The 26,582-nt window shown below is 46.8% G+C and overlaps 1 protein-coding gene across 4 annotated transcripts in view; it reads left to right on the top strand.

Moving 5' to 3' along the window:
- Window positions 1-26,582, top strand: part of ARHGEF15 (Rho guanine nucleotide exchange factor 15) — a 52,187-nt gene that overhangs the window by 17,628 nt on the left and 7,977 nt on the right. For 2 of the 4 annotated variants that reach the window (XM_054995655.1, XM_054995656.1), the window contains exons 2-10: window positions 13,621-14,084; window positions 14,863-15,729; window positions 16,557-16,608; window positions 17,332-17,387; window positions 18,282-18,514; window positions 21,612-21,772; window positions 22,129-22,281; window positions 23,759-23,888; window positions 25,829-25,903. In XM_054995655.1, coding sequence (XP_054851630.1) covers window positions 13,661-14,084; window positions 14,863-15,729; window positions 16,557-16,608; window positions 17,332-17,387; window positions 18,282-18,514; window positions 21,612-21,772; window positions 22,129-22,281; window positions 23,759-23,888; window positions 25,829-25,903 — 2,151 coding nt within the window. In that variant the 5' untranslated portion in view covers window positions 13,621-13,660. Of the gene's footprint in view, window positions 1-5,204; window positions 5,277-6,366; window positions 6,379-13,620; window positions 14,085-14,862; window positions 15,730-16,556; window positions 16,609-17,331; window positions 17,388-18,281; window positions 18,515-21,611; window positions 21,773-22,128; window positions 22,282-23,758; window positions 23,889-25,828; window positions 25,904-26,582 lie in introns of those variants that run through there. The other 2 variants (XM_054995658.1, XM_054995659.1) reach the window with 2 other exon arrangements.

The following is a 26,582-nucleotide window of genomic DNA, read 5'->3' as shown; positions in this document are numbered from 1 at the left end:
GTTTGCGCGGAGTTCTTCCCTTTAGAAAAACTGGGAGAGTCTTTTTTAGAGTCAATGAGTACTATGGCTCTGTTGCTCACCCTCATTTAAGCTGGGAGTAACCTCTTGTGGCCAGCAAGAATAGATTCTTCTCTTTCTGTCCCTTTCCCCTTTAAATTTTTGGTATAAACTCTTTGTGCAAGAAAAAGCTTCTTTGTAGTCTCCGAATGAATCCCTCCCTTGAGCTGGGTAAATCTGACAACTCATTGCATGGGAATCCAAGTATCTGAGTCTTCTTTCCTCTCCAACAGAATGTACTCCCTCCGCTGAAGCTGGTGTGAATTGGCTGCAGAAAATGAATGGGAGAGATTTTTTCTCCCTTTGCATACATGCATAGCCTGATGTTTAAAGAGGAAGAGAGGTGTGGGCTGGCAGCTGAACTCTGCGGATTGGGCAGCACGCTAAGCTTCTGTAGCGTCCCTGCAGACAGATTGGTGTGTAGTTGCTGTAGGGCGAATGTGCAGGCGGCACCGCTGTATCCTCGATTGGTGCGATGGTAGCGGCAGAGGAGAAGGGTTAGCTTATTACTTGGACACCAGGGTTTATCCATGTAGATTCCCAATCCCAATACTTGATTTTGTTGAAGAGATTACGGCGATACTGAGATAGGAAGTGTATAGCCTACTCATAGATGCTCTTTTTCTGACAAATCACCAAGGTTTAGGGGTAGAGTGACCACGGATCAATAAACCCAAATTGGGGACAAAATAGGTTTGGAGAGCCAAGGCCTGATGCCACTTAAGCTCTGTCAGTTTCCACTCTACTCTTGGACCAAATCTGGTGCCAAAAGGAACACATGACATGAATTTTGCATTTAAAAAATTTGAACTATTGTTAAATACTGGTTCTTAAAACCTGATATTGAGGACCAAAAAAATGTATCTTAAATATTGCTGGCATAAAACAAAGGAAATGCATCCAACAATTGAATTAGGAGAACATTACAACTTTTTGTTGACAAGCAAAGAGTTTTTTTTAATGCACTCTTTTACTTGGATTAGTTTAAGTTCTATTGCATGCAATCCAAAGATGTGAGGCTCCATCCCAGCATCATATTTACCTTCACTGGAGGACTTTTGGAGGGACTGCAAAATGCCAAAAACCTGAAGTTGAAAACTGGAATTAGCTATCCCCGTGGTCTTTTTTTTCCTCCCAGGAATGATCCTCTTAAGAACTACTGTAGAAAGTTGAATCTGTGTATCTGTTCATAGGCCTCTCTTGAAAACTCCTTAGGGGTGACTATTCCAAACAGAGCTTATCTGTCTGTTTATCCACACACACACCTACCCTCTCCATGGGCATCTTTCTCTAACAACAATAACAACAACATTAGATTTATATACCACCCTTCAGGACAACTTAACACCCACTCATGTTGTTATTATCCCCACAACAACAATCACCCTGTGAGGTGGGTGGAGCTGAGAGAGCTCTGAGAGAGCTGTGACTGATCCAAGGTCACCCAGCTGGCTTCAAGCGGAGGAGTGGGGAATCAAACCCAGTTCTCCAGATTAGAGTCGTACCACTCTTAACCACTACACCAAACTGGTCCTGTGGAGGAAATATTAAATAAAGAGCTGCCTTCCGTGCAATCAGAGCTCTGTTCTATCTAGCCCACTACCTTCCATTCCCAGAGGCAGAGTACACACTTTGTCCTCAAAAGGTCCTAGCTTTATTTCTGAGCATCTCCAGTTGAAAGTCTTTTCTTTTGCCTACAGGTCCTCTGTCATTTTGGGCAGACAGTAGCCCTGTCCACATGTCATAGTGAATGTACATACAATCTGTGTACACTTGATCTTGCTTGAAATGTGCACTGAGTAATCCTCGTGTTAAGTATGACTCAAGGATTGCTGAATGTGTGATATAAACCCCACTTTTATCCAGGTATCAGTCCTTGGTTTCATTTGTGAAGTGAATGCACATTTGATGTTTTGTGCAAACAGATGTACATACATTTTCATGCAAGATGTATGTGCGTTTACTGTAACATGCAAATAGGGTCAGTAGTATTAAGCGAGGTTGGGTGATGTTTTGGCTTGGTATACAACAGTTTCATGTACAGGTTTTGGCAGTAGTCTTTGCTCATCAGGTTGAAACGGGGACCATATACTTGCAAATCGTATGTTCTGCCACTAAACTTTGTGCCCTGCCCATGTTTTATAGGAACTTCTCCCCACTCCAAGCTTACAAAAGCCCTGTGAGAAACAGCAAAGAAGTTGTGAGATTGTGGCCAGTCATCAAAGGGGAACTGAACGCCGTCTGTAACCTACTTTTGGTTCCAGCAAAGATCTGGGGCAGGATATGGATTCACATTAGGTTTTATAATATAAATAACTTCAAAATGCTGCTCCCCAGGGTGGGGGGAAGTGTTTATAGTACTATAATTAAAGGGGAATTCATAGAGACTGGATCAGCCACTAAAATAGACAGGCAGGAGAATTAGGATAGAAATAACATTACATGAAGCATCATCAGTCCCTTAACTCATTGCCACTGGATATTGTAATGCTGACTAATATAAATTGTCTTTTCAAAAGGGTCCAATAAGTATATAGAAGCAAGTTTTTGCATGGCCAGATGCTGGGAAGCCCAGATACAATTTACTGGAGAAAGCCAGGCATTCCGCCCTGGGAGTTTTCCTGACTAATCAAGATATGCCAATCTCAGGGATGGCAATGTTGGGGTTCCTCCTGAGTTATGCAGCCTGGCAAAGGGGAGGCAGCTCAGGAAGCAGGGCGCCAAGAGTCATGCTCTGCCTTTCTTCCCTTGCAATCAGTCTGGACAGAGACTTCTGGCAAAGATGAATTATTCTTCCTTGCTCCTTTTAGATCTTCCTATGTCAGAGGGTCTAAAAGCAGTGCGAGTAAACTGAACTCGGCTCCCTCTAGCAAAAAGATAAAGTGGGTGGTGGAGTGGGGAGCTGTGATTACTTGGGGAAAAGGTGGCCATGCGGGAGGAGAAGAAGAGCGCTCCCATTAAGTGGGGGGGGGTGATCACAGTTGGGGGTGATGGAGCAGGGAAGAAAGAATCTGATAGAGGGGCCCTTGGACAGTCTGTGCCCGAGACCCATAAATACCTGTGGTTAGGCTTGCTGAAGGGTTGGCTCTGGATTTCTGATTAGGAGAAATGTGACATACTCTTCAGTGAATAGTACAGGAATGGAGTGCCTCTATTAAAGATGGTTCTAGAGTCTGAGCCCTGATTTCAACGAAGCCTGACCTCTGGTGAACAGATGCTGGGGGGATGGATATTCCCATCATGCTCTGCTCCTGAGCCTCCTTGGCTGGTTGCTGATAGGAGACAGGATGCTGCACAGATAAGCCAATGTTCCTGCCCAGCACGACCGTTCTTAACGGCATTAAGGCTTGCTGGGAAAGCCCAGTTCCTCAAGATATCCATTTAAGTGTAATGTGTGTTTAAAGCCCTTTACTGCAGACCGCAGCTGGGATTTAGCCAGGGATTGCAGCGATGTGCTCTAAATGAGCTGGATACTTATGCTTAATTTTTTAAAGCAACTAAGTGCATACTGATGCCTGCACACACATTAAGGGGGAGGGGGAGGGAACGGCATGTTTTATTGGATCACTTAACTAGTGTTGGACTTGCTAGAAGTGATCTCTTTGAGGTGTCAAGGAACAGTGGATGCAGGAGGCCTGGGTTCGAATCTCCACTCTGCCACAGAAGCTTGCTTGGGCCAATTGCACTTTCTTAGCTTAACCTGCCTCACATAGTTGTTGTGAGGAAGAACTAGAGAAGAGAAGAATTATGTATGCTAGTTTAGGTCTCCATTTCAGAGAAAGGCAGGGTATAAATCAAGTAAAATAAATAATTTTTTTTAGCTTGAATGGCAACTAATAACAAAAACAACATTTGATTTATATACTGCCCTTCAGGACAACTTAACGCCCACTCAGAGTAGTTTACAAAGTATATTATTATTATTATTATTATTATTATTATTATTATTATTATTATTATTATTATTATTCTCACAACCATCACCCTATAAGGTGGGTGGGACTGAGAGAGCTCTGAAAGAGCTGTGATTGACTTGAGGTCACCCAGCTGGCTTTAAGTGGAGAAGTAGGGAATCAAACCTGGCTCTCCAGATTAGAGACCTGCTGCTCTTAACCGCTACACCAAACTGGCTCAGTGATTCTGGATTGAATTGCCACAAGCAGTAGGATGTGACTTTAGGATCAAACTGTAGATGGGATCCTGTGAGTGGTACTGCGGAGTGTTATTTGGTCCTAAAAAGCTACAGAATGGATTGTTACAGATCTGAGCCAGAGTGTTGGCAAAGGGGAGGGGTTAGCCGTTCCCTACCTGTACCAGTTCTCTGGTGGAAAAAAAAATCTCCCCACCAACTACTTTGAGTTTTAAAACGAAGTAAAATATGTGTTTCCTGTATCAGGGCTTAAGAACAGAATGGGGAGATTTTTTTAAAATCAAGAAACAGTGCAAGGGGAAACATTAAACTAGCATTTTGGCCCGGTATCCTTTGCAGCCCTGCTCCATATTATTTGGAGGGGGGTGGCTCTGCGGTTGCTCTTTAGGGCTAAATCTTTTAAAATATCCTGCTTTTCTTCCTGATCGGGGAAAGTGGCTTTTCACATAGTTCTCCCCTCCTCCACTTAATCCTCACAACAACAACCTTGGGAGGAGAAGTTAGGGCCCAAGGTCATCTGACAGGCTTCCATGGTTGAGCGGGGAATTCAGACCAGGTTGTCCCAGGCTGTAATCCGATGTTCTAACCACTACACAGCACTAGACCATTAGATAACATCCGGATTGCCAACATGGCAGTACAGATGTCGAATGTGTTTGGCCTTTTATGGATGTAGCCTTTCAAAGGGCGATGGGTTCAAGCAGCATTTGGAACCGCATAGCGCTGGGTCTGCCTCTCCTCTGCAGCCCTTTGCTATCTGGGCAGGGCTGCAGGGTCCCCCTTCTCTACAGTGGTGGTGAAATGGATGAGTGTGTGATTCTTGCCTCCAGCGCGATACTTTTGTTAGCATTTCCTCTGCTTCATAGCAAGCAAAATCCCAGCTGAGCCTTCTTGTTTCCTGCCTCCGGAAAGACGCACTTCCCTTCACTATGGAAAAGGGCTTGGGGCTTAGGATCCATGAAGGGGCTGTGGTCAGGAAGGATCTAGCCCCTTCTCCAGGCAGCCCGTGGTCTGAGAAAGCAGCTTCTTTGCTGGAAAGGAGTGGCGGAGGCTGGCAGAATCACTCCAGGTACTGTTGGGCCCCTCTGTTTTTGCTTGGGTCCTTCATTCCTCTTGTCTTCTAAGACTGGTGACCCCTGGCAGTAAGCTGGGACTCCTTCTTGCATCTAGTGTTCCACGGTTTGGTGTTGAACGATCGACTGCATTGCAATTTATCATAGGTTTAATTTCATAGCCAGTGAGGACTAGAAACATGTTCTCTGCAAAATGATATCTGGGATATTACATGCTTCTGTACAAAAGGCATAGTGTTGCTTAAGGTGTAGGTCTGTGTTCAGTATCTTCCAGAAGTAGGGGTGTATCTGACACTGTTTGCCATTTTGGAGTCCATGCATTTTAAATTGGGCCAATGATTTGGCATTTGGGGATAAGTGCACGAAAGTTTAGAAAGTTTTGGTGTGTGTGTGAGGTGCCGTCAGCTCGCAGCAGACTTACAGTGACCCCATAGGTTTTGCAAGGCAAGAGATGAACAGAGGTGATTTTCCATTGCCTGCCTCAGCGCAGTGACCCTTGACTTCCCTGGTGGTCTCCCATTCAAGAACTAACCAGGGCCAACCCTGCTTCTTCCGAGATCTGACGAGATGAGGTTAGCCTGGGCTATCTGGTTCTGATCTGGTTGTTGTGACATGAATAAAATGAATAAAATTGACATGAGCTAGATCCTCTATCCTTATTTAAAGGAACAGTTCTCCCAGTAAGACAGGATCTCAGCACCCTGTAAAACGTAAGCCAGGGCCTTTAATTCCATATAACCAAGCTCCGGAATGCCCCTTAAACCTGATATTCCAACTCAGTCACTCCAGGCTTGTCTGACGTTTGCCGACCTGCAGCCTTCTAGAGTGGGGCGTGAACTTAAAGCATCGTAACCCAAACAAAGCCAAGCCGTTCTCCTATTCCAAGATCACCCACGAAGTACCTGGAACAATCCAGGATTCTAGGGCATGGCCCAGATTACAGTCGGGCGGAGGGCCTGTTTTGCATTTCTTCCAGAACGGAGCTAGGATGCGCTTTTCTGCTCCAAACAGTCCTCAGGGAGGTTGCAATCTGGCGTGTCACAAACACAGCGATTCCAGAGGCGGAAAGAAGCTGATACAGGCTGGAGTAGAGTACTGGTAAGTGCCGCCTCTCCTCTTCTGCTTCAAGCCCCCCATGATAGGCAGTACTGGCAAAAGATTCAAGTTACTTTCACCTCTCATCAATTTTCATTCTACTTAACCAAGAGAGAAGTTTTTGGGTGGTTGAGCGCATGCTTTGCATGCTCAAGTTCCAGTCTGTGGTATAGGACCTTAAGTGGCCCATCAGAGTAGCGCATGTGGACCAATAGCTTGACTCGGTATAAGACAGCTTCAGGAGTTTGTATCACACTTTCCCGTTATGGGGAGTGGCCATATCTTGGTGGGGGGGAGCTATAACAGGGGTCTGCAGCTAATGGGCCCTGACCAGGATAGCCCAGAAGAGCCCGATCTCGTCAGATCTTGGAAGCTATGCAGGGCCACCTTGGTTAGTAATTGGATAGGAGACCTCCAATGAATGCCAAGATTGTGAGCCAGGCAATGGCAAACCACTTCTTTTAGTCTTTTGCCTTGAAAACCCCAGCAGGGGTTGCCATAAGTCAGCGAAGACTTAACGGCACTCTCCACCACCACACCACAGCTAATAGCTCTGTAAAAAAAAGAACATGAAATATCTAAGTTGAGGTATACTGGAGGGAATAGGTGGGATGCTAGAATGACCAGCGCTTGGAGGGAATGGTTGGGCAAAGATTTTTATGGGGCTGAAAAGCTTTTTAGAGATGCTTCACAGAAAGGGAAATGAGAGAAGGGGACAGTGGCCAGTAATCCAAGCGAGAATCATGCGCAGATTTGTGCCAGTGTGCTGAAACAATCTCACAGGGTAGTCCTTGTATATATTGATTATTTATTTTGAGACCTTGTGTGTGCCCCTTCCTAATAAAGGACTCACAACAACCAGTATTTGGGCTACAGAAACTTGTTGAGGACTAATCAACGGTTAGTCAACAAGTCAATTATCAGCGATGTTGAGTTGCTTCGTTTCAGTTGCACAAACGGGTTTTCTTATTCTGGCTCTTTGTTGATCTCTTGCTGCAAACTGTGATGTGGTTTGGGCCTTCAGTTATAAAAGGCTGCCAACTATTGGGCTAGCAGGTCAGCAGCAGACAGGGTTGCCAACCTCCAGGTAGGGCCTGGCAATTTCCCAAACTATAGAGATCGGGAGAAAATGGCTGCTTTGAAGTGTAGACTGTATGGCGTTATACCTTGCTGAGGTCCTTCTTAAACCCCACTCTCTCCAGGCTCTGTCCCCAAATCTCCAAGGAATTTCCTAAACTGGAGTTGTTAACCCTGGTGGTAGAACCCATTCTTGGCTTGCAAAGAGCCTCTGGCTTAAACCCTGGCATCTTTTAGCTAAAGGATCTCAGGAGAAGAGTTTTCTCGGGAGAAGACTTTTCTGATATCTAGGAGATATCTTCTTTGAATACAGTAGACAGAACAACTTCAAATGGGCCCAAGGTCCGGCCCTGTTTAGTCACTTCGTAACAAATTGTGAGTGCCTCAGTTAGTTTACTGATGTGCCAAGCCGGTTTCTGGCTGTGGATGCCACAGAGCTGGTTTCTTTCTCCTTCAAGGGAGTCATAGAAGATCTTTTTTTATTTCTTTGTGATTTTCTTTTCCTCCTTTACTTTAGAAAAGAGCAAGAGTCTAGTAGCACCTATAAGACTAACAAAATTAGTGGTAGGGTATGAGCTCATACCCTACCGCTAATTTTGTTAGTCTTATAGGTGTTACTGGACTCTTGCTCTTTTCCACTGCTACAGACAGACTAACATGGCTACCCATCTTGATCCTTTACTTTAGGTTGGTTTTCCCCCCGGGAAACCTCTAGAAGGAGTATTAATCCTCAGCTGTGGGGCAGGCAGCTTGCAGCCCTGTCAAGGCTAGGGGAGGGAAGGTAGGAGAGACATGAGCCGCCAGACCCCTGGAGGAGGATGTGGCAAGGGGCATTTGGCAGGTTAATGGGTGAGCATGTTTGTTATTCATCATTGGGTTTATTCCCTCTCAGTTATCAGTATCATGAAACAAGTGGGTAGTGCAAAATGGGAGATAGAGGAAGAGTGGATGAGGAGACAGCCAGGCAGCCGTCAGAATGAAGAACAAGATCTTTCTTGTAGAAGGTGGACGAAGATAAGAGTCTATGAAACAGAACATGCAAAAGAAGAAAGGAAGTATGACAGAACAGCCCAGAGAAATGAGGGCTGCCATCTTCTTCCGTGTTGTTAACTGTTGGCTTGACAGGGAGCTATTCAACTGGTGTGTGTGGCCTTTCTCTGTGACTGCACTGCCGTACTATGTGGTAGGACACCTTGCCTGTTGAATTTTGGTCTCTCGAGCAGTGATTTAAGGCCTGAAGCCTCAGTTGAGGTGGGGAAAAGGTACCAGCTTAGGGTTGCCAGCCTCCAGGTGGTAGCTGGAGATCTCCCGTAATTACAACTGATCTCCAGGCCACAGAGATCAGTTCCCCTGGAGAAAATGGCTGCTTTGAAGGAGGTACTCTATGGAATTATATCCCGCTGAGGCCCCTCCCCTCCCCAAACCCCACCCTCTCTAGGCTCCACCCCCAAAATCTCCAGGAATTTCCCAACCTGGATCTGGCAACCCTATACCCGCTGTAAGTCAGAAGGGTTGCCATAGCAATGGGTATGTGTTTCCTTCCCCATCCTTCATCTGTAATGCTCTTTTGGTATTGGTGACAAGGCAGATCTGATTTCCAGAGTAGAGAAAATTTATTGAATCTTTCTCTTTCTGCTTCACCCAAATGGCCCCTCAGGCCCATTGGAATAAATTTGGGCACAAAGGGGGCTTCCAAAACATGATGCCCGCTGCCCTAGTTTTTAAAAGAAACTTTTCTTGTTTTTTGCCCATGAAAACATGGATTTTCTTCCAGTGTCACAAAAGCACGATTGGTCCTGTTATGTGGATTTTTAAAAATGTGCATGTTGCAGGGGAGGGGGCACCCATGACTATTAAATGTGTATACTGCCTCTGAACATGGAGGCTCCATTTAATCACTGTGGCTAATGGCCACCGATGAACGTATTCTCCACAAGACTGGCTATTTTCCTTTTAAAGCCACCTAAATTAGTGGTCATCACTACACGCAGTGGCAGTGAATGCCACAGTTATCAGAGCTACTCATGAGGAAATGAGCTTCCTGTGATCACTAACAGGCCGTGGGTGAATAGCAGCGCAAGCGAAGACAGCCCAGAGGCCAGGTTTGGTTCATGGGCCGTCAGTTGCCGACCAAAGTTTTCTCTGTGACCCCCCCTTGTTTTTTCCCTTCCCTCCCTCATTGCTCAATTTCCTGATCCCCTATCTGGGCTCAGAGCCCATCTCTTTCCACCCACATGGTGGGCCCAAAATATCCAGCCAGCAGCTGACATCCTCCAACTGTCTGTCTGGAGGCAGCTGGTGTGAGTCTCTCCCCTGCCTACCCCCTGCCTGACCGGGTAATCACAGACCATTCACATCATGTATGAGAGCGCATGAAGTTTGCATGTCTAGCATTCCTGTTTTGGGGAGGCATTAGACGGACACAGAGGGTGAAGGTGCTAGAATAATAGGACGTAGTTTAGAACGGTTGTTCAGGGAAAACACTCTTTGTGTGCCTGTGCATGCATTGTGCTAGGGTGTGTCTGTGTGGTCGGGTGTTGCATGCTTTTCTGGAGTTGAAATCTAGGCTGAATTTAAACAGAACAGTCAGCATGGGAATTCTCCTGGGGTGGAGGAGGGGGTGGGTGGAGGAGTAGCATTTTTCCAGCCCTTCCCAGTTGTGGATCCAGAACGCTTTATATAGAGCTGACGAGAAGGACACCGAGCAGTGACATCCAGTCCTGGTTGAAGTGAAAACTTGCATATCTGAATCTCCTCTGTAAAACACAGAGAGCTCTCCTATTTTTTTATCAAGAAAAAGAAAAAGGAAGGAAGGAAGAAAGGAAGAAAGAAAGAAAAAGAAAATTAGCTAATAGGTGTTAATATGGCATATTAATATATTACTGCTTTATCTTGTCAGACCTCAGAAGCTAAGCAGGGTCACTCTTGGTTAGTAATTGGATGGAGACCTCCAACAAAGACCAGGGTAGCAGAGGCAACCTGCTTCTGTTAGTCTTTTACCATGAAAATCCCACAAGGGGTCGCCATAAGTCAATTATGACTTGAGGGCACTCTCTACCCCCAAACCATAGAGGATGGGTGAGCCATGCCTGGCTGATATTAATTCTGATTCTTATTAAGACTGTCAATAGCGATATCAATAATGATATATTAATGCGGATGCATTAACAATAATGATAATTAATAAATACTAATAGTCTGGCATAGATTTCCCTGCTTTTATCCTACTCTTTCTCAGAAGGGTTCAGGGAAGTATACAGAGTCCACTCCGCACTCCCAATTTTTGGTAGGTTAGGAATACATTCTGAAGCAAGTCTACTCGGGATCCTACTCAGGTTTATTCCATCTGACAAAGTGGGCATATTGAAATAAGTGTGCTTACTTAAGGTGCTGCAATTTTTTTTGTTTTATTTCACTTGCTTCCTGGGAGGTGGTTTCAGGATAGGGTTGTCAAGTTTGGGCTGGGAAATTCCTGGAGATTTTGTGGGTGGAGCTTGGGGGAGGTGGAGTTTAGAAAGGGAGGGTCTTCAGCAGGGTATAATTCTATAGAGGCAACCCATTTTCTCCAGGGGAGATCTGGAGATCAGGGGAAGGAGATGTAGGAGGGAAATGAGCTGGCGATCTGGAGATCAGTTGTAATTCTGGGAGATCTCCAGCCACCACCTGGAGGTTGGCCAACCAATTTCAGGATGGCACTGTAGGTTGAGAGCGGGTGAGAAGCTGAAGCCAGGAGCCTTCCTGGCTGGGTGGAGTGTGTGTGTCTTAGTGCAGGCCTGGTCTGACATGCTCTATCCAACATACAGACTGTCTGCCAGCTGCTCCAATCCAGCTTCCATAATCCCCATTTACTGCAGTTCTCCCCCCTACAGCATCTGAGATTATGTCAAATGATGCTGGAACCATTTCAGGCATGTAGTAACAATCATAAGGATTAGGAACTTGATTTTCTTTTTGCTGTTCTCAATGGCGAATGACCCGCAATTCTCAGTGTAGCTCTAAATATGAAGGTCATGGGATCTGGGTTCACACATGGCTGCCATTGGTCAGTATTTTCTAGTCTCAGATAGAGGCCTTTCACATTAACTACCGCCTGGTCCTTTTAACGGGGCTTGAACTTGGGACCTTCTGCGTTCAAAGCAGAAACTCATCCACTGAACCACAGCCCCTCCCCTCAGAAGGTGTCATTGACAGAGAAGGATCAAGATGGGTAGCCGTGTTAGTCTGTCTGTAGCAGTGGGAAAAAGCAAGAGTCAAGTAGCACCTCTAAGACTAACAAAATTAGTGGTAGAGTATGAGGTTTCGTGAGCCACAGCTCACTTCAGATACACATCTCGAGAAGTGAGCTGTGGCTCATCCTACCACTGATTTTGTTAGTCTTACAGGTGCTACTGGACTCTTGCTCTTTTCCAATGGGCAGAGAAGTAACTGTGGGTCAGTGTCAAAAACTGATATTTTGGCGCTGCCTTGAGTCTCAGTGAGAAAGGCGGACTATAAATGACATAAATAACATAAAATGAAATAAATAAATGGAAGGAAGAAAAAGCTATAAATTTGGCTATAGTGTAGTGGCTGTTGCTCGAAATTTACCCATGTCTGTATATGACTCTCTTGTGCCCAAACACAAAAGAGAAAAGTGTAAGGGATCAACAGCGTCCTTCCTTTCTACCCCCCATAATCCCACACTGGGGTCAGCGTAGTTTTTTTCTGCTTGTTCCAAATCTTTTCTCTTTCATTCCCAGTTTTCTGAGGCAACCGCTGAGCAGGCTGGGCCAGCCTGTTGCGATATCCTTCCCAGCTGGAAGTGTGAGCCGCACCCCAGAGAATGCCGTTTGGCCAGAGATCGTGCTCTGGCGGCTGTGCGCAAACTTCCCCGGAGGGCAGGATGTGCACTCTTTATGCGGAACAGTGATGAATGATATTGTGGAGCAGGGCTCCGGGTAAACATTGGCAGGACCGTGTGTCTGCTTTGGGGTGGAGTTTGGGGATGCCTGATTTAACCAGCCAGCAAGAAAGTATCCTGTATGGGGTTGGGGGTCTTCGGATTACAGATAAGGGTCCCATGTGGAGATTTAACAGTTCTGGAAATTTTGAAGCCGTGGAGAAAAAAAATGGTTTTTTTCCCTACAGAAAATGCTTGAAGCCATAGGGGTGCAAGGAAATATTCCCCCCCCCTCTCAGGAAATAAAAACTTGAAATTTGAGGGGAAATTGAAATACATGGAATACTTACTTTACCATTTAACACAGTGCAATCGTAAACAGTTACTCCAGTCTAAGCGTGTTGATTTCAATGAGCTTAGACTAGAGTAACTCTTTTTAGGATTGCACTATAAAGCTTTTTTTTACTGATTTAACAACAAGGGACACATTATTCATAACTTACTCAGCATATAAAATGGTACTATTCGGCATATTTATGGAATTTAAATATCTTCTTTTTCTGTAAGAATCATTGCTTGAGAACTTGAGACAAAGTTCTTGAGAAAGAGTTGCAGATTGCTGCAAACTATGCTACCATAGCACATGTATCTTTAATGTTTGTCATCTGAGATGGAAGAAAAAATAAAAGTTAATGACAGAAAACAAATTCTGTAGTAAACAACAGAAAGTGTATTATTTGGACAGCAACTCTATCATGGAGTCAAATAGTTAGGGCTGCCAGCATATCTGGATATTCAGCTAAACTTTGTAACATTGAAAACACTGGAATTTTAATCATGTATTATCATTAAACACAGTATAGCATATTAAATGCCACCGAAATTATTTGCATTTTTTAAAAATTCAAAATATTGTATACATGGACTCAGTCTCTTTTTCTAAGCCTAACCTACCTCACAGGGTTGTTGTGAAGAGAAAATGGGGAAGAGAAAACAATCTCTCTGAGTTCCTTGGAAGAATGGCAGGATAAAAAATGTACTAGTTAGGTAGGTCAGGAAGTTGCTTTTACAGTTAGGATGCTTTGAGCAAAGGGTGGTAGGCTGATATTCCCCTTCTTCAAGTAGCTTATAAATAGGTCCATCCAGTGCTCTTCGAGAAGCTTGGTCTTCATGAAGTAGAAAGAGGAGGTAAGGTCACGAGGTGGTAAAATATCTAAGCTACGGGAGGGGTAGGTCTAGCCCCATCTTACCTCGAGTTTTCTGCTAATATTGTGCATCTGTCCTTGTAGGACGTGACATCATGGTACTGCGACCCGTGACTCTCTCTCTATGAAGATGTCCTCCATGGACCCCTTGCCTCCGGCCACCCCTCCATCCCAGAAACCGACCCGCATCATCAAACCTCGCCCACCCACCAGGCCGCGGCCTTATTTGCCTCCCAGGCCAGACTCGAGCAAACTGGCCCGTGGCCCCACGCCACCTTTGCCACTGGAGGGATCTCTGGCCGAGCCAGTGAACGACAAGTGCCACAAGGTCTCCGAACCCTCTCACAACGCTCAGCAGCAGCTTCATATCCTGCAGAATTCAGGGGCTGTTCGGAAGATCGTGGTGCGCTTTGACCATGCGGCCCCGGAGAAGGAAGAGGCCAACAAGTCAACTCGGATGGATTTGAGTGGCAGCCAAGCACCCGTCCCTGTAGCAGAGAACGGGGAAGAGGAGAAGGTGGAGGAAAAGGAAGCTCAAGGGCAGTTGAGTAAGTGAGCGGTATTTAGCTGTTGTTTCTGTCTTGCCTTTGGCTGGAAGATGATCGCTGGCCCTGTCAGCCTTGTATTGCTTTGAGAACTGTGATGGAACCTGTATTTCTGCGCCGGGCAAAAGTCAGTCTGAAAACTGTTGCTTATTTTGCATAATCATTTGTAGGGACAAATTGATCTTTGCAAGGCACTGAAGCTTCCACTCATTGACATCTGAACATTATCCCCACCCAGTCCTGGCTTCTAAAATTGTACTCAATGTTGCCTGTGTGCTTCAAAGCCAAAGGTAGCCAGGAGGAGTAGAAAACATACCTTTTACTTTTAAAATGAAAGTTAAGATTTCCTAGCGGAAGGACGGCAGCATGGTATACCCAGATCTTGTCCCATCTCAGAAGCTAAGCAGGGTCTATATTTAGGTGGGGGACCACCAAGGAAGACTCTGCAGAGGAAGGCAATGGCAAACCACCTCTGCTTCTCATGTGCCTTGAAAGCTCCGTGCTGTGGTCATCATAAGTCAGTCGTGACTTAACGGCATATACACACTCTCTCTCTCTCTCTCACAAAAGATTTCCTAGGATGCTGAACATGCCAAGATTATTTCATTTTGTGGTGTGATTGTGAAACAGCTATTTTCTGTTTTATATAGGCTTTATCCAAAAGGCCCAGGGTAGATAATAGCAATGGTGGAACACCTTTGCCGTACAGAAAAGCAGCTCCTTGAATCTTACATGTGGCCCGTCAAAGTTCCTGCTCCTTTTAATTTTGTTCTTTCTGCAGATCCTACTGATGGAACCCCGCTATCCACATCGGGTGCAGTGGAGCAGAATGGCGTTGAATTTCCAGCTCCCTGCCCCTCTGGCTGTCCCTGCGTCTGCCACCAGCAGCGGCCTGGCATGGTTTTGACGTGGGTTCCGGCACATTCGCAGCCAGTACGGCGAGAGGACAGCGAGGAAGGGCCTGCCTCGGATCTCTCGTCCTCTGCTGACGAGGGAGGGCCCCTCTTCCACCACTTCTTGGCACTCAACCCCCCACCTGCCAAACCACCCGCCAAAGGCGGTCGGGCCCCCAAATCTCGCCGTTCTCCTCGGAGCAAGAAGCCCCCTGACGCCCCGTCTTCGGCTAACGGGCACGCAGAAGGCAGTGTGGTGCTGACCGGGTATCGCTCCACTGCTGAGCCCCTGCCCCCGCGTTGTCCCCCGTTGATGCCCAAGCCTCCTCGCCGCAGCAAGGGGGGGTCCCCTGCCTTTTTTGACAGTGAGCCTGTGCCCCCAGCCATCCCACCAAAGGCCCCAGTGAAACCACCTCGTAGCTCTTTGGGACCCCTTTCCTTTCCCCGCAGGGGTTCGCTGCAGTTCCCGCTTGAGTCCAACCACATTCACAATGAAATCTCGTCCATCTCTGCTGGGGAAAGCCTCCTCCTGCCACCTCCCTCCCAGCCCCCACCGCCCCCACCTTCTTCCCAGGCATCGCCACCCCTCCCACCACAGCAGCCTCACCTGCTTCCTTCCTGCCCGCTTCCTGCCACCACAACGCCGCCGCCGCCATCCCAGCCACCACCTCCACTGCCGCAGGGGCTGCCCCCACCACCAACTCAGCCCCCGCCACCCTTGGACAACGCGTCGCTGGATGAAAGTCCGTGTCAAGGTACCAACTACACTCCGTGAGGGAAGGAAATATCGGACAAATATGGGGTTTAGAGGGATATGGCACTGTCTCTCAGCAGGCTCTTCTGATCCACAAAACAACCGCCTTTCGTTTCACCCCCAATTGAAGGCAAGCCATATAGGCTTGCTTTCAAGCCATATATTTGGCCATCAAGAAGGGATTCTCTCCCCTTGATAATATTTGTTGAGATATTTGTGACGTTCCCCATGGTTAAATCTGTGGTTTGGCTCACTTGTTTGAGTTACCCACCATGTGTCATGGAATGAAAGGGGGCACTCGCTTGTCTTTTGCCATGCTGCAATAATTCTTACCTACATTTTATTGTAAACATTAGACAAAATAATCTTTCCCTGATCTCTCCCCCACACCCTGCTCCCATTCTACCAAGCTTAATTCTGGGCTGGATTAGATTACATGTTTCCTGATTGTTCCCCTAAACGCTGGCGGAAGGGAGGGTTTAGAGGGAGGGAGTTAATGCTTTCGAACATCTATGTAGAGGGTGTAACAGACAAATGGGCAAGCATATGTCCAACCTGACGTATGCGTGTGCTGACTATATTGTTGCTTTCCTAGTTACAGTTTTGGAATCAGCCATCCAACCTGGGTTTATACAAAATGTATCATACATGAGCATACTTCAAACATTAAGCCCCTGCATAGATGTTTGGGGAGGGATTAGCATACTGGGTGGGTGGTAAGAATGGGTCCTTCCTTCTCCCTCTTCTTGCCCTCCAACACAGGTAGGGAAGAAATCGGGGCACATTTTCTCTAATCTGGCCCTAATTCTGCAGAATTTCTCTCTCCAGGTGGCTGTGAAACAGACACAAGTGAATCTGACGCAGGGACTCCAAAGGACAGGTGTGTTGGCATCCGCTCCCCTCTAGCTCCCATCAAATATTGGAAGAAAAGTTGGCAGGTGCACTTGTGTGAGACCGTCTCTCCACTTTCTATTGATACAGGAGCTATGGGGAAGGGTCAGGAGGGGGATAGCTTAGCAGTCTTCTCTGCTTACAGAGAAGGGTTTGGTAAGCTGGGTCTTTACCACCCCTTTGGGAAGGATTGCTAGGAAGACACTGATCCAAGGACTTAACTGATGCAAGTGAACAGTTTATCAAATAATACAGTATGAAAGCAATGGAAAGGGACGCGGTTAGAGAAAGAGCACTGGATATAAACAGATAGGGAAAGAATGAACTTTTCTACCCCTGTTACCGCAGTCCTCAGCCGAGGATAAGGTTGGGTAGTAAAAAAAAAAATTAAATATACATTGCAAAGAGAGTGATCAAGAACTTTTAAAATCATCCATGGAGCCTAAAAATAAGAGCAAAGACACATCGACATCCTGCCCTTGACTACCCTGAAGTTCTTCCTTTTCCAGCTTGAAGAAAGCCCGAGGAGGCCCACGAGTTGTAGGGAAGCTCCCATTATATTTGGGGCGCTTAAGTGTTTCATGTGGGGGGGGGTGGATCTTGGTGTGGAAGCAGCCTTTGAGAACAAATGCTGGGCCATTAGTCTAACCCACCTTCGAAGGTCTTTACTGTTGCTGGTTACTTACTATTGCATTCCCCCCCCCTATTGCAGGTGCTCCTCGGTGGTGTCCCCAAAGGGCCCTGACTGGGGACTCTGCTTACAGGACGGTAAGTGAGAATTGGGTGCAGGAAATAAAATCTGATGGTAGGAGGGAACGCAGTTCGAGTCATCTTGCTGACTGAGGCGAGATGCAAAATGCTGTCTCCCTCAACCATCCTGTCTGCTGCCCCTCCAGGTGTTTGAGTCTCCCCAGTGAGCTATGAGCCCGCTTTCCACCATCACCTCCATCTACCTCTAGCTTCACCAAAAGCAAAGCCTCCTTACTTCTCTTTCCCAGCCCTCTCTGAAAACATTGCCGAGAGCGACACATACCCTATAGAACTTTCCGAACTCTTGCAAGATTCTCGTTCTCACACGAGAGTTCAGCAACCGTTTCAGTTGCTTTGGCAAATCTGCTGAGTGCCGAGGTCGCTTAAGCAAAACGCATGGCTTGCTGCACTGTTTTCAATGAATGCTGGGGGACAGAAGGCAAGGAGGACTTGCTAGTCCAGCTCCCGGCCGGGGGGGTGGGCAGAGGTGGAGACAGCCGCACGGGCCACAAATGAAGAGTAGGTGGGACAGCGTACTGCTTCTTCCAAAAATGCCTTGCTTGATTACCATATACTCTCCTTATAATGGATTTTTGTCTATTTAACTTGAAAATGAACACTGTATTTTAATACGAAAGAGAGAACCCTGAAGTAAGAAACAGGTGGCAAGTCTATGCCCTTCCCTCCCTTAGCGACGTGCTGGTATTCTCTTCTAAATGCCCTTTGGTGGCACATGTGCACTGCTGCGAAAGTGTCTCCCAGCTGCACCTGCTTTCGGGTACCGCTGTGAATGATCCCGTCTCCTGGTGCTGGACTGGACTTGATGGATATTTGGGTCTTGCCTCTGTAATGCAACACCTTTCCTCTCTCTTTTTTTCTGAACACTGTGCCTGCGTCTTTCCCCCTCTGCAGAGCCCCTGTACCAAACGTATCGCCAGGCCGTCATCTCCAAGGAGATCAAAAGGCAAACAGTCCCTCGCAACAGCAGTTTCAGTAGCTCGGATTACGGGGCACCGTCCCCCAGCGATGGTCCCGCTGGGCCTCGGGGTCCCATCCCGCACAGCACACTGTGGCAGGAGCTGCCTGCTGTGCGGGAGAGCGGCCTTCTGGGAAACATGAGCTCTGAGGAGAGGAAGATGCAGGAGGTAAGTGACCCAGTGGACACCACATGGCCTTTCCCTCTCTCTTCATGTCTTGCCTTTGATACTGGCTGTCGCTTCCCACACCCACAACGAGGCCTGTACGAGCAAGGACTTAAAGCCAGATATTGAGCGTTTCCATCCAGCATTCAGCTGGTCTGACCTCTGAGGCAAGTCACCCTTTTTCTTGCTCTTATCTAGAAGATGGAAGGGATCAGAAGGTGACCGGTCAACATGCCTCACGCTGAGTCAGACTGTTGGTCCATCCGATTCAGGATTGTCTGTTCTGACAAGCACAATAGCTTTCCAGGCCTCTGGGCAAAAGAAGGTCTTTCCCAATCCCTGTTACCTGAGATCATCTAATTGGCAACGCTAGAACTGGAACTGAGCCACGGCGTGCATAAAAAAGGTTGGGACCGTTTACAAACGGATGCCCAAACCCAGGGATTAGAGATTAGGCCTATTGGAGTATTGTTCTCTTGCTCTTTTCTACTGCTACAGACTAATACGGCTACCCCTCTTGATCTAGTCCTACTGGATTCAGCAGAACTTAGTAAACATACTTGAGATTGGGCTGTCGGAGCATTATAAAAATGCTGAGTCACAGGGGAAGTGCCGCTGTCCGTCCAGCAAGTCATGTTCCCCTCCTCTGAGCTCTCATGGGCTGTAATGAAAGAAATTTAGGATCTCTGTACTCTGCCCAAAGAAGTAACACAACTGGTGACCAGAAACAGGGACTTCTCACTAGTGGTACCCCCTTGAAGGTTCATTTGACTCCTGCTTCATTACCATTTAGGCAACAGGCATTGATTTCCCTCCACCCCTCAGGTGTTTAATTAGAACAGTTATCCCATAGCTGATAACGTTTATCCTTGGTCTATGTTTTTCACCTGCTGATGCTCTTACAGCCTTCTTCTATGTCTATTGTGCTTCCATTGGGAGAGGACAGGGGGCTGGAGGAGTAATGATGATGTGCCAGTGGTGCGACGTCACTTCCAACGAACACTTAGAAGTGATGTCACATTGCTAATGTGATGCTGATGAGATGTCTAGGATTCAGTCAGAACTCTATGGTGAAACCATGTAATTGTGCTTTAATCCTAGAGCATCGCCAACAACATGATGCCAATTCCAATGCAGCACCACTTTTAAAAAATAAAAATATTGCCAGCAGGTTGCCAGGCAATGGAGAGGAAAGCAAGGAGGCCTGCTGCTTCTGGTCTCCTTTTCTGTACTGCTGATTTAATCTGTCAGATGTTCATGTTAATATTTTTACGGTATAGATTTACCGCTAATAAGAGAGGTTTAACTGAATGGTTTTTAAAGAATCTGTATTGTTGCATTTCTCTATTTTCCTGGTAAGCGCTAGTGAAATGTGTTATTAGCTGCCTGAGGTGGATTCTGGAGAGATGGGGTCCAAGCAACCTAAAGAAACAGCAACCCAGCATAATGGGCTCCGGTCCTGGCCCCACCCTTCCCATCCACTGCCTAAACCTCACTGGATGATCTAGGGCCTACCCCGCAGGGTGGTTGTGAAGCTTAAGTGGAAGAGGGGACCAGAGGAAGAAAGGACCTTCCTCCAGGTGGAGGAAGGGTGGGAAGAAAGTAAAATCTACAAGTGAACAAGGCCAGGCTTCTTCTCCCACTTGATTTCCCTGAGCGCCAGCAGAAGTGCCAGAAAACGTCTCTCCCTTGAGCCCTCAACATGCACCAGCGTGCTTGAGGGATGGGCAAGGTCTTACCTCATTCCCACTGGAATTTGGAAAAGACTGTGCTTTTTCTTGCCTCCTGCAGACTTGAGCTCAAGTGAGATAAGATCTTGTCTCTCCCTGAGCTCTCTGGCAAGCACGGAAGAGTGGGGGGGGGCAGTTGCTATGTGCCTTGCAAATTGAGCTTTCTGGATGTGATCAGACGCAGAAGAAATCTTTCCCAGGACATGCAGAGAAACTCCTAAAGGACTTTACACATGCCAAGAGATTTGGGGGCAACACAGGGGAGGAAGGGCAGGCACAAACTGAGGCTTTAACAGTGCAATTCTAAACAGAGTTACTCCAGTCTAAGCTCATTGATTTCAATGGGCTTAGACCGGAGTAACTCTTGAAAGGATTGCACTGGGAATGAATCAGTATATCCAATCCCTTGTCGAGTAATACTTCTGGATCTATTCATGCCCCAAAATGGTCACAGAGAGAGCAAAGCACCCTCCCATCTTTCAGCAAGGTCTTTTTTAAAAAAGGGCTTTTTTTGTAATATTGAGGATAATCGGCGAGGAGTCGCCATGTTTATATGTTCAGGTATGTTGGGTGTATTAATTTTGGAGAGGGGGAATTGCTGTTTTCGGAGCAGTTAGTTTTTAGTAGAGTGGATTTTTATTTTATCATATGTATTATAATGATAGGTGGCCTCATGGTAACGACAAAAAAATTGCAGTGCGGAAGTTAGCCATCCCCCAGGTTTGCACAAAAACTGAACTGTAAAATTGGGGTCTTAACTCTCTCTGTCTCTCTCATTCACACACACACACACATACCCTGCGATGTCTGCACTTGGTCAGATGTCTCAAAAATTAAAACCTTGCTGGCATCTTGGGGTATCCCAACATCCCAAAGATGGTTTATGATTTGTTTTTAAAGTAGGGATCTGATGGGAGAAGCAACAGAAGGATGGAGAGGGCGGCTGACTGGGCAGATAGCAAAGACTGGAATGGAAGCAGAATAGGAGGAGGTCATCCCCCATAAATCCTTATGGGTTCCTGTTGTGTGTAAATGTGAATAGGCACACTTACATATATTTGGTTGGTTTTCATGTAACTAGTTGATTCCTGTTGCTATCTGCCATGAGCCCTTTGGGGACAAGCGTGGTATAAATGTTTTGAAATAAACAAGCATGTGAACAGGTTTATGCTGTAACAAAATGAATGTGAACTTCTTGGTTTTTTGGGACCTTTCTGGATCGTCTTGGTCTTCCATCAGCATAGGGATTCTTGTGCTCTTGAGAAAGTAGAGTTAATAGCCGATATAGTATTAGCTGCCTTCTCTTTTATCCCCTGCCCTTCTCTGACCACTAACCCAGCTGCTCCATGGTTGTTCTTCCCCGTGTCCAGAGTCTTTTTGAGGTTGTGACGTCAGAGGCCTCCTATCTCCGTTCGCTGACCCTGCTGATCGAGCACTTCATGGAGTCTCGAGATCTGGCAGCCACCATCCTCCTGCGCGAGCACCGTATCCTCTTCTCCAACATCCGCAAGGTCAAGGAGGTCAGCGAAAGGTCAGCTCCATCTCTTCCCCGTCCCCTCTGACCCCATTGATTATGCCAGCCCTGGAGATCACCCTTTAAAAATAAAAAGGAGACCAATGAATTGTGGGGCTATGTTCCCATCTGTTAGTATTCACTACGGAATGAGATACAGATTTTGAGTGATTGCATGGAACAGCCCTGCAGGGGCATTCTGGAGGGGCTGTACCATGTGATTTTTCTGATCAGTTATGAACCCGTGCAGGCTGAGAATTCAGCCCATCTTGCAGGTGAAAATGGAGGTGTGGGATTTCATTTCCCTGTCAGGAAAGCGAAATCTGTGTGTCCCTTCTGAGGTTGTTCCCGACGCCAATCTTCCCCCTCCTCAGGTTCTTGCATGACTTGGAGGGCCGCCTTGCCGAGAGTCTGCAGATCTCAGATGTCTGCGACATTGTGGAAGAACACTCGAAGCAGAGCTTCTCCGTCTACATTGACTACGTGCGCAACCAGTTGTACCAAGAGAAGACCTATAGCACCCTCATGTGAGTGAAAGCACAACAGGAAAAGCGTTCAGTTGAATCCTGCACAACAGAAAGGCTTCTGCACAGAAACGGGGACAATTGAAAACTTTCCCGTTCTTGGTCTAAATAAGGCCGGGTTCACAGTCACCGCTCAGTGATCAAGGGGACCCGGATGTGTTGTCTCCTAATTCCCAGGGCTGGGTGTATTTGGTATGACTGAAGTTCAGGATCTGTTTCACCAAATTTAGCATCTTGAGAATCTGGCTGTGTTGTAGAAGAGCCCTGAGGAACAGATGTGGTGTGGCGGTTAGAATGCTGGACTTAGAGCGGGACCACAAGTGACGCCTGACACAGGTTGGACACTTGCCAGCTTCCCTCAAGTTTTGATGGGAAATGTAGGCAGCTTGGCGGAATGTTGGACAAGTGACAGTTGAAAAGTCCATTGGACAGCAGTCAGAGAGCCAAGCTGCGAGACCAGGATGCCTACATTTCCCATCAAAACTTGAGGGAAGCTGACAAGTGTCCAACCTGTGCCTTTTGTCACTTGTAGTTCCGCTCTCAGAGGAGGGGCTGTGGCTCAGTGGATGAGCCACTGCTTTATACGCAGAAGGTTCCAGGTTCAATCCTAGCTTCTCCAGTTAAAAGGACCAGGTTTTAGGAGACGTGAAAGACCTCACCCTGAGACCCTGGAGAGCAGCTGCCAGTCTGAGCAGACAAATACTGGCCTTGATGGACCGGCAGTCAGACTCAGCATAAGGCAGCTTCATGAGTGTTAGAGCTTAGGAAACCTGAGCTGAAATCCCCATGTATCTCACTGGTTTGACTGGAGGCCAGTCACTTGGCTTGAGCCTTATTTTCCTCGCAGGGTTGCTGTTGTGAAGATAAAATAGAGCTGGGGGGGGGACCATATACACTGTTCTAAATTCCCCCGAGGAAGGGCAAAAATGGAAATGAAATAGATATACAGAGATCCCGCATGATGTAGCGGTCAGCGTGTGGGACTAGGATCTGAGAGACCCAGGTCTGAACCCGTCCTCTGCCAAGGAAACTTGCCAAGTGATTCGGGATAATCATTCACCGGGTGTTTGTTGTGAGGATAAAATGGAAGTGGGGAGAGCGATGTTATAATCTGCTTTGGGTCCTCACGGGAGAGAAAAGTAGGTTAAAAATACTGAAATAAATAAAAAGAGCTTGCCGGTATGGCAGCACATGCATGTGTACGCATCTCATGAAATACTGTATATCCTGCAATCACAGAAGCTGGCACTGGGGACAGAATTCCACATCCAGTTTCTTGGCACCTGAAGCCACCTTACACCAAGTCTGTCCCTTGGTCTATGTAGCTTCGTTTTCATTACTCTACCTGGCGGTGCCCCCCCCCCCCAGCCCCCCCAAGAGATCTTTAAACTGTACATGCCAAGCAGTGATCCTCACAGCCTTTCTGCTCCTATTTGAGCATCACCCACTGACTCTGCCTGCCTTCTCTCTCTCACTTCAGGGAGAAGAACCCCCAGTTTGCTGTTGTCGTGACCCGCCTGCAAGAGCTGCCGGAATGTCAGCGGCTCCCCTTCATGTCCTTTCTGCTGCTTCCTTTCCAGAGGATCACACGGATCAAGATGCTCATAGAGGTGGGGAGCAGCCCTAAACCAATAGCCTGCCCATGTACGGCCACCTGGGAAGGGCTTGGGCTTGGGGGGGGGGCCTCATTCTGATCTTGACGTGGCATGGGAGCCAGTAGCTGACAGCTAGAATCCCTGGGTTTTATATTTTATGTAGTATAATAGTTTTATTTATATTTTATTTGCTTGATTTGTTAGTCTGCCTTTCTCAGTGAGCCTCAAGGTGCATTATGCAAAGTGAATCAATTTCAGTCAATACGATGAGACAGCAGCGTAACAGGACTAGGATTACAGTAGCCTGGAACAAAACATAAAGCATTAGGTGTGATATGTTAAACGGTGCAGAGAGTGATATGACACAGATATCAGAATAAAGCATTGAAAGCAGGATAACTCATACAGCAAGCAGATAATATACTATCCACAGTGGTATATTTCATAGCCCTATTCTTTTCATAAAAGCATGTTCCTGAGCCATTTTGTTATTACCTTTATAAAAAATATACCCTCCTGAACAGTTGTGCTTTACGTAGCTTGAAAAATAGCAGGAGTGTGCAAGACTTCCTGACCTCCTCGGGCAGGCCGTTCCACAAGGTGGAGGTCACAGTAGAGAAAGCATGTGTATAAACAGTTGTTGATCACACCAATTTGCAGGATGTGATATGCAAAGCTGTTGTGGTGGAGCATAGCAATTGTGGTGGAGCATAGCAACGCTGTTGTGGTAGATAAGCAAAGCTGTTGTGGTGGAGCGTAGCAGGAGAGAGAGTCCTGTAGATAGCCACAGTCCACGGTCATGAAGGCTCCACGGTCCATGGTCATGAAGTGTTTTGTATGTAATAGTCAGTACCTTGAACGGAATCCGGTAGCTGATGGGTAGCCAGTAGAGTGACTGCAGAATGAGTTTAATATACACGCTCCATCTAGCTCCTGATAATGACCAAGCTGAGCTGTTCTGTACCAGTTAGAGTCTCTGAGTTGACTTCAAGGGCAGACCCATGTGGAGTGCATTACAGTAGTCTAGACTTGATGTTACTATGGCATGGTTTCTGGTGGCCAGATTGGCCATGGTAGAGGGGCATCTTTTGGACTACAGTAAATTGGAAGAAAGTGATTTTTTTTTTACAGCTACCTTTTGCAGCTTCTGGAGTGGTCTTTAGAAGCTTATCAGAAGTTCCTCGATGATGAGGGAGAAGAAAGAGTGTTCAATGTGCTGGAAGATGCACTCTCAGCTCATACACGGCAGTGATGAGGGTCTCCATGTCTCGCCTAGCACTAAGTCATCCATTTATTCAGCTGAGCTGAGGAACTACCAGCCCCAATTTCCTGCCCCCAAGGAATTGAGGAATGGGAGGAAAAATGGCCTCCACATAGTGCTGCTCTAGGAATTTCCCCTTGTCTTTGTGGTAGACCATCAGGACTAGGAGAAGCAGTCTAGAGCATCACACAGAAGTGATATCACATTTTCCCCAAACTTCAACGAGGCATCTTTTGCAACATCTCCTGGCATTTGCCAAGACAATTTGGGAACCCTATCCTGCAACATTATGAACTGAGTAGCGGGCCTTCCTGGAAACCAATGCAACACCGAAAGATTCTTTGGCAATTTTGATGAGGCAAGGAATTCCTTGAAGGCAGAAAGGTTGAAGATCATTATCCCTAGTGCATAAGAGGGAAGTTAGCCACCCAAGAGAGCCAGTGTGGTGTAGTGGGTAGAATGTCAGACAGGGATCTGGGAGACCCAGGTTCAAATTCCCACTCTACCATGGAAGCTTATTGAGTGAGTTTGGACCGCTTGTACATTCTTAGCCTAACCTACTTCACAGGGTTGTGGTGAGGATAAAATTAAGAACAGGAGAATGTTGTATACTGTTTTTGGTCCCTGTTGGGGTGGATAAATAAAGGTTCGTCCCACCTTCACCTTCTTCATCAAATCTTATTCTGCCTGCTAGAATATCCTCCGCCGGACAGAAGAAGGCTCCGTGCGAGAGCAGAACGCCATGAAAGCTTTGACCTCCGTTTCAAAGGTGAGCTGCAAGTGAACAACGGCCATTAGTAATAATGAGAAGGGGATTTGAGGGAAGGGGAAGTCCTATTGCCCCTTTGAGTCTGCTCTGCTTCCTTCCCACTCGGGCTAAATTTAATTCCCCACACCTTATCTTCTTCCTCCTCTACCTGGTATTTGTAATCATTTCTGCCCAAATTCCAGCCTTTTCTCTCCATTGCTTATAACATTATAAGCATTTATTTAAGCATTTATATGCTACTTTTTGCCCTGATGGGGACTAGAGATGGGCACGAACCTAAATACGAACCAAAAAACCCCATGAGCCAGCCTGGTTCATGGTCCGTGAACCAGTGGCTCGTGGAAGCTCGTTTCCACGAACTTCCACGAACTGGTCTATTGGTTCGTTTGGTTTGTTTTTAGCAATGCCCCTTTTCCTGCCGCTGCAAAGCAGCAGGGAAAGGGGCATTTAAACCCGTGGATCAACTGCTTGTCAGGGAGATCCCCGACAAGCAGCTCATCATTAAACAGCGGGGCTTGGCTGCTCGGCCAGGAGTTCTCAGCCGGCTAGCCAAACCCCGCTGTTTAAATGGCCATTTCCCCATCGCTCCAAGCGGCGGGGAAATGGCCATTTAAACTTTGGGGCTTGGCTGGCCGGCTGGGAGTTCCCCCTGCTCGGAGCAGTGGGGAAATGGCCATTT

Source organism: Eublepharis macularius, chromosome 12, assembly GCF_028583425.1.
Source record: "Eublepharis macularius isolate TG4126 chromosome 12, MPM_Emac_v1.0, whole genome shotgun sequence".
In the NCBI taxonomy this organism is placed as follows: Eukaryota; Metazoa; Chordata; class Lepidosauria; order Squamata; family Eublepharidae; genus Eublepharis; species Eublepharis macularius.
Note: the sequence above shows the minus strand (reverse complement) of the source record. Positions and strands in the feature narration are given on the sequence as shown.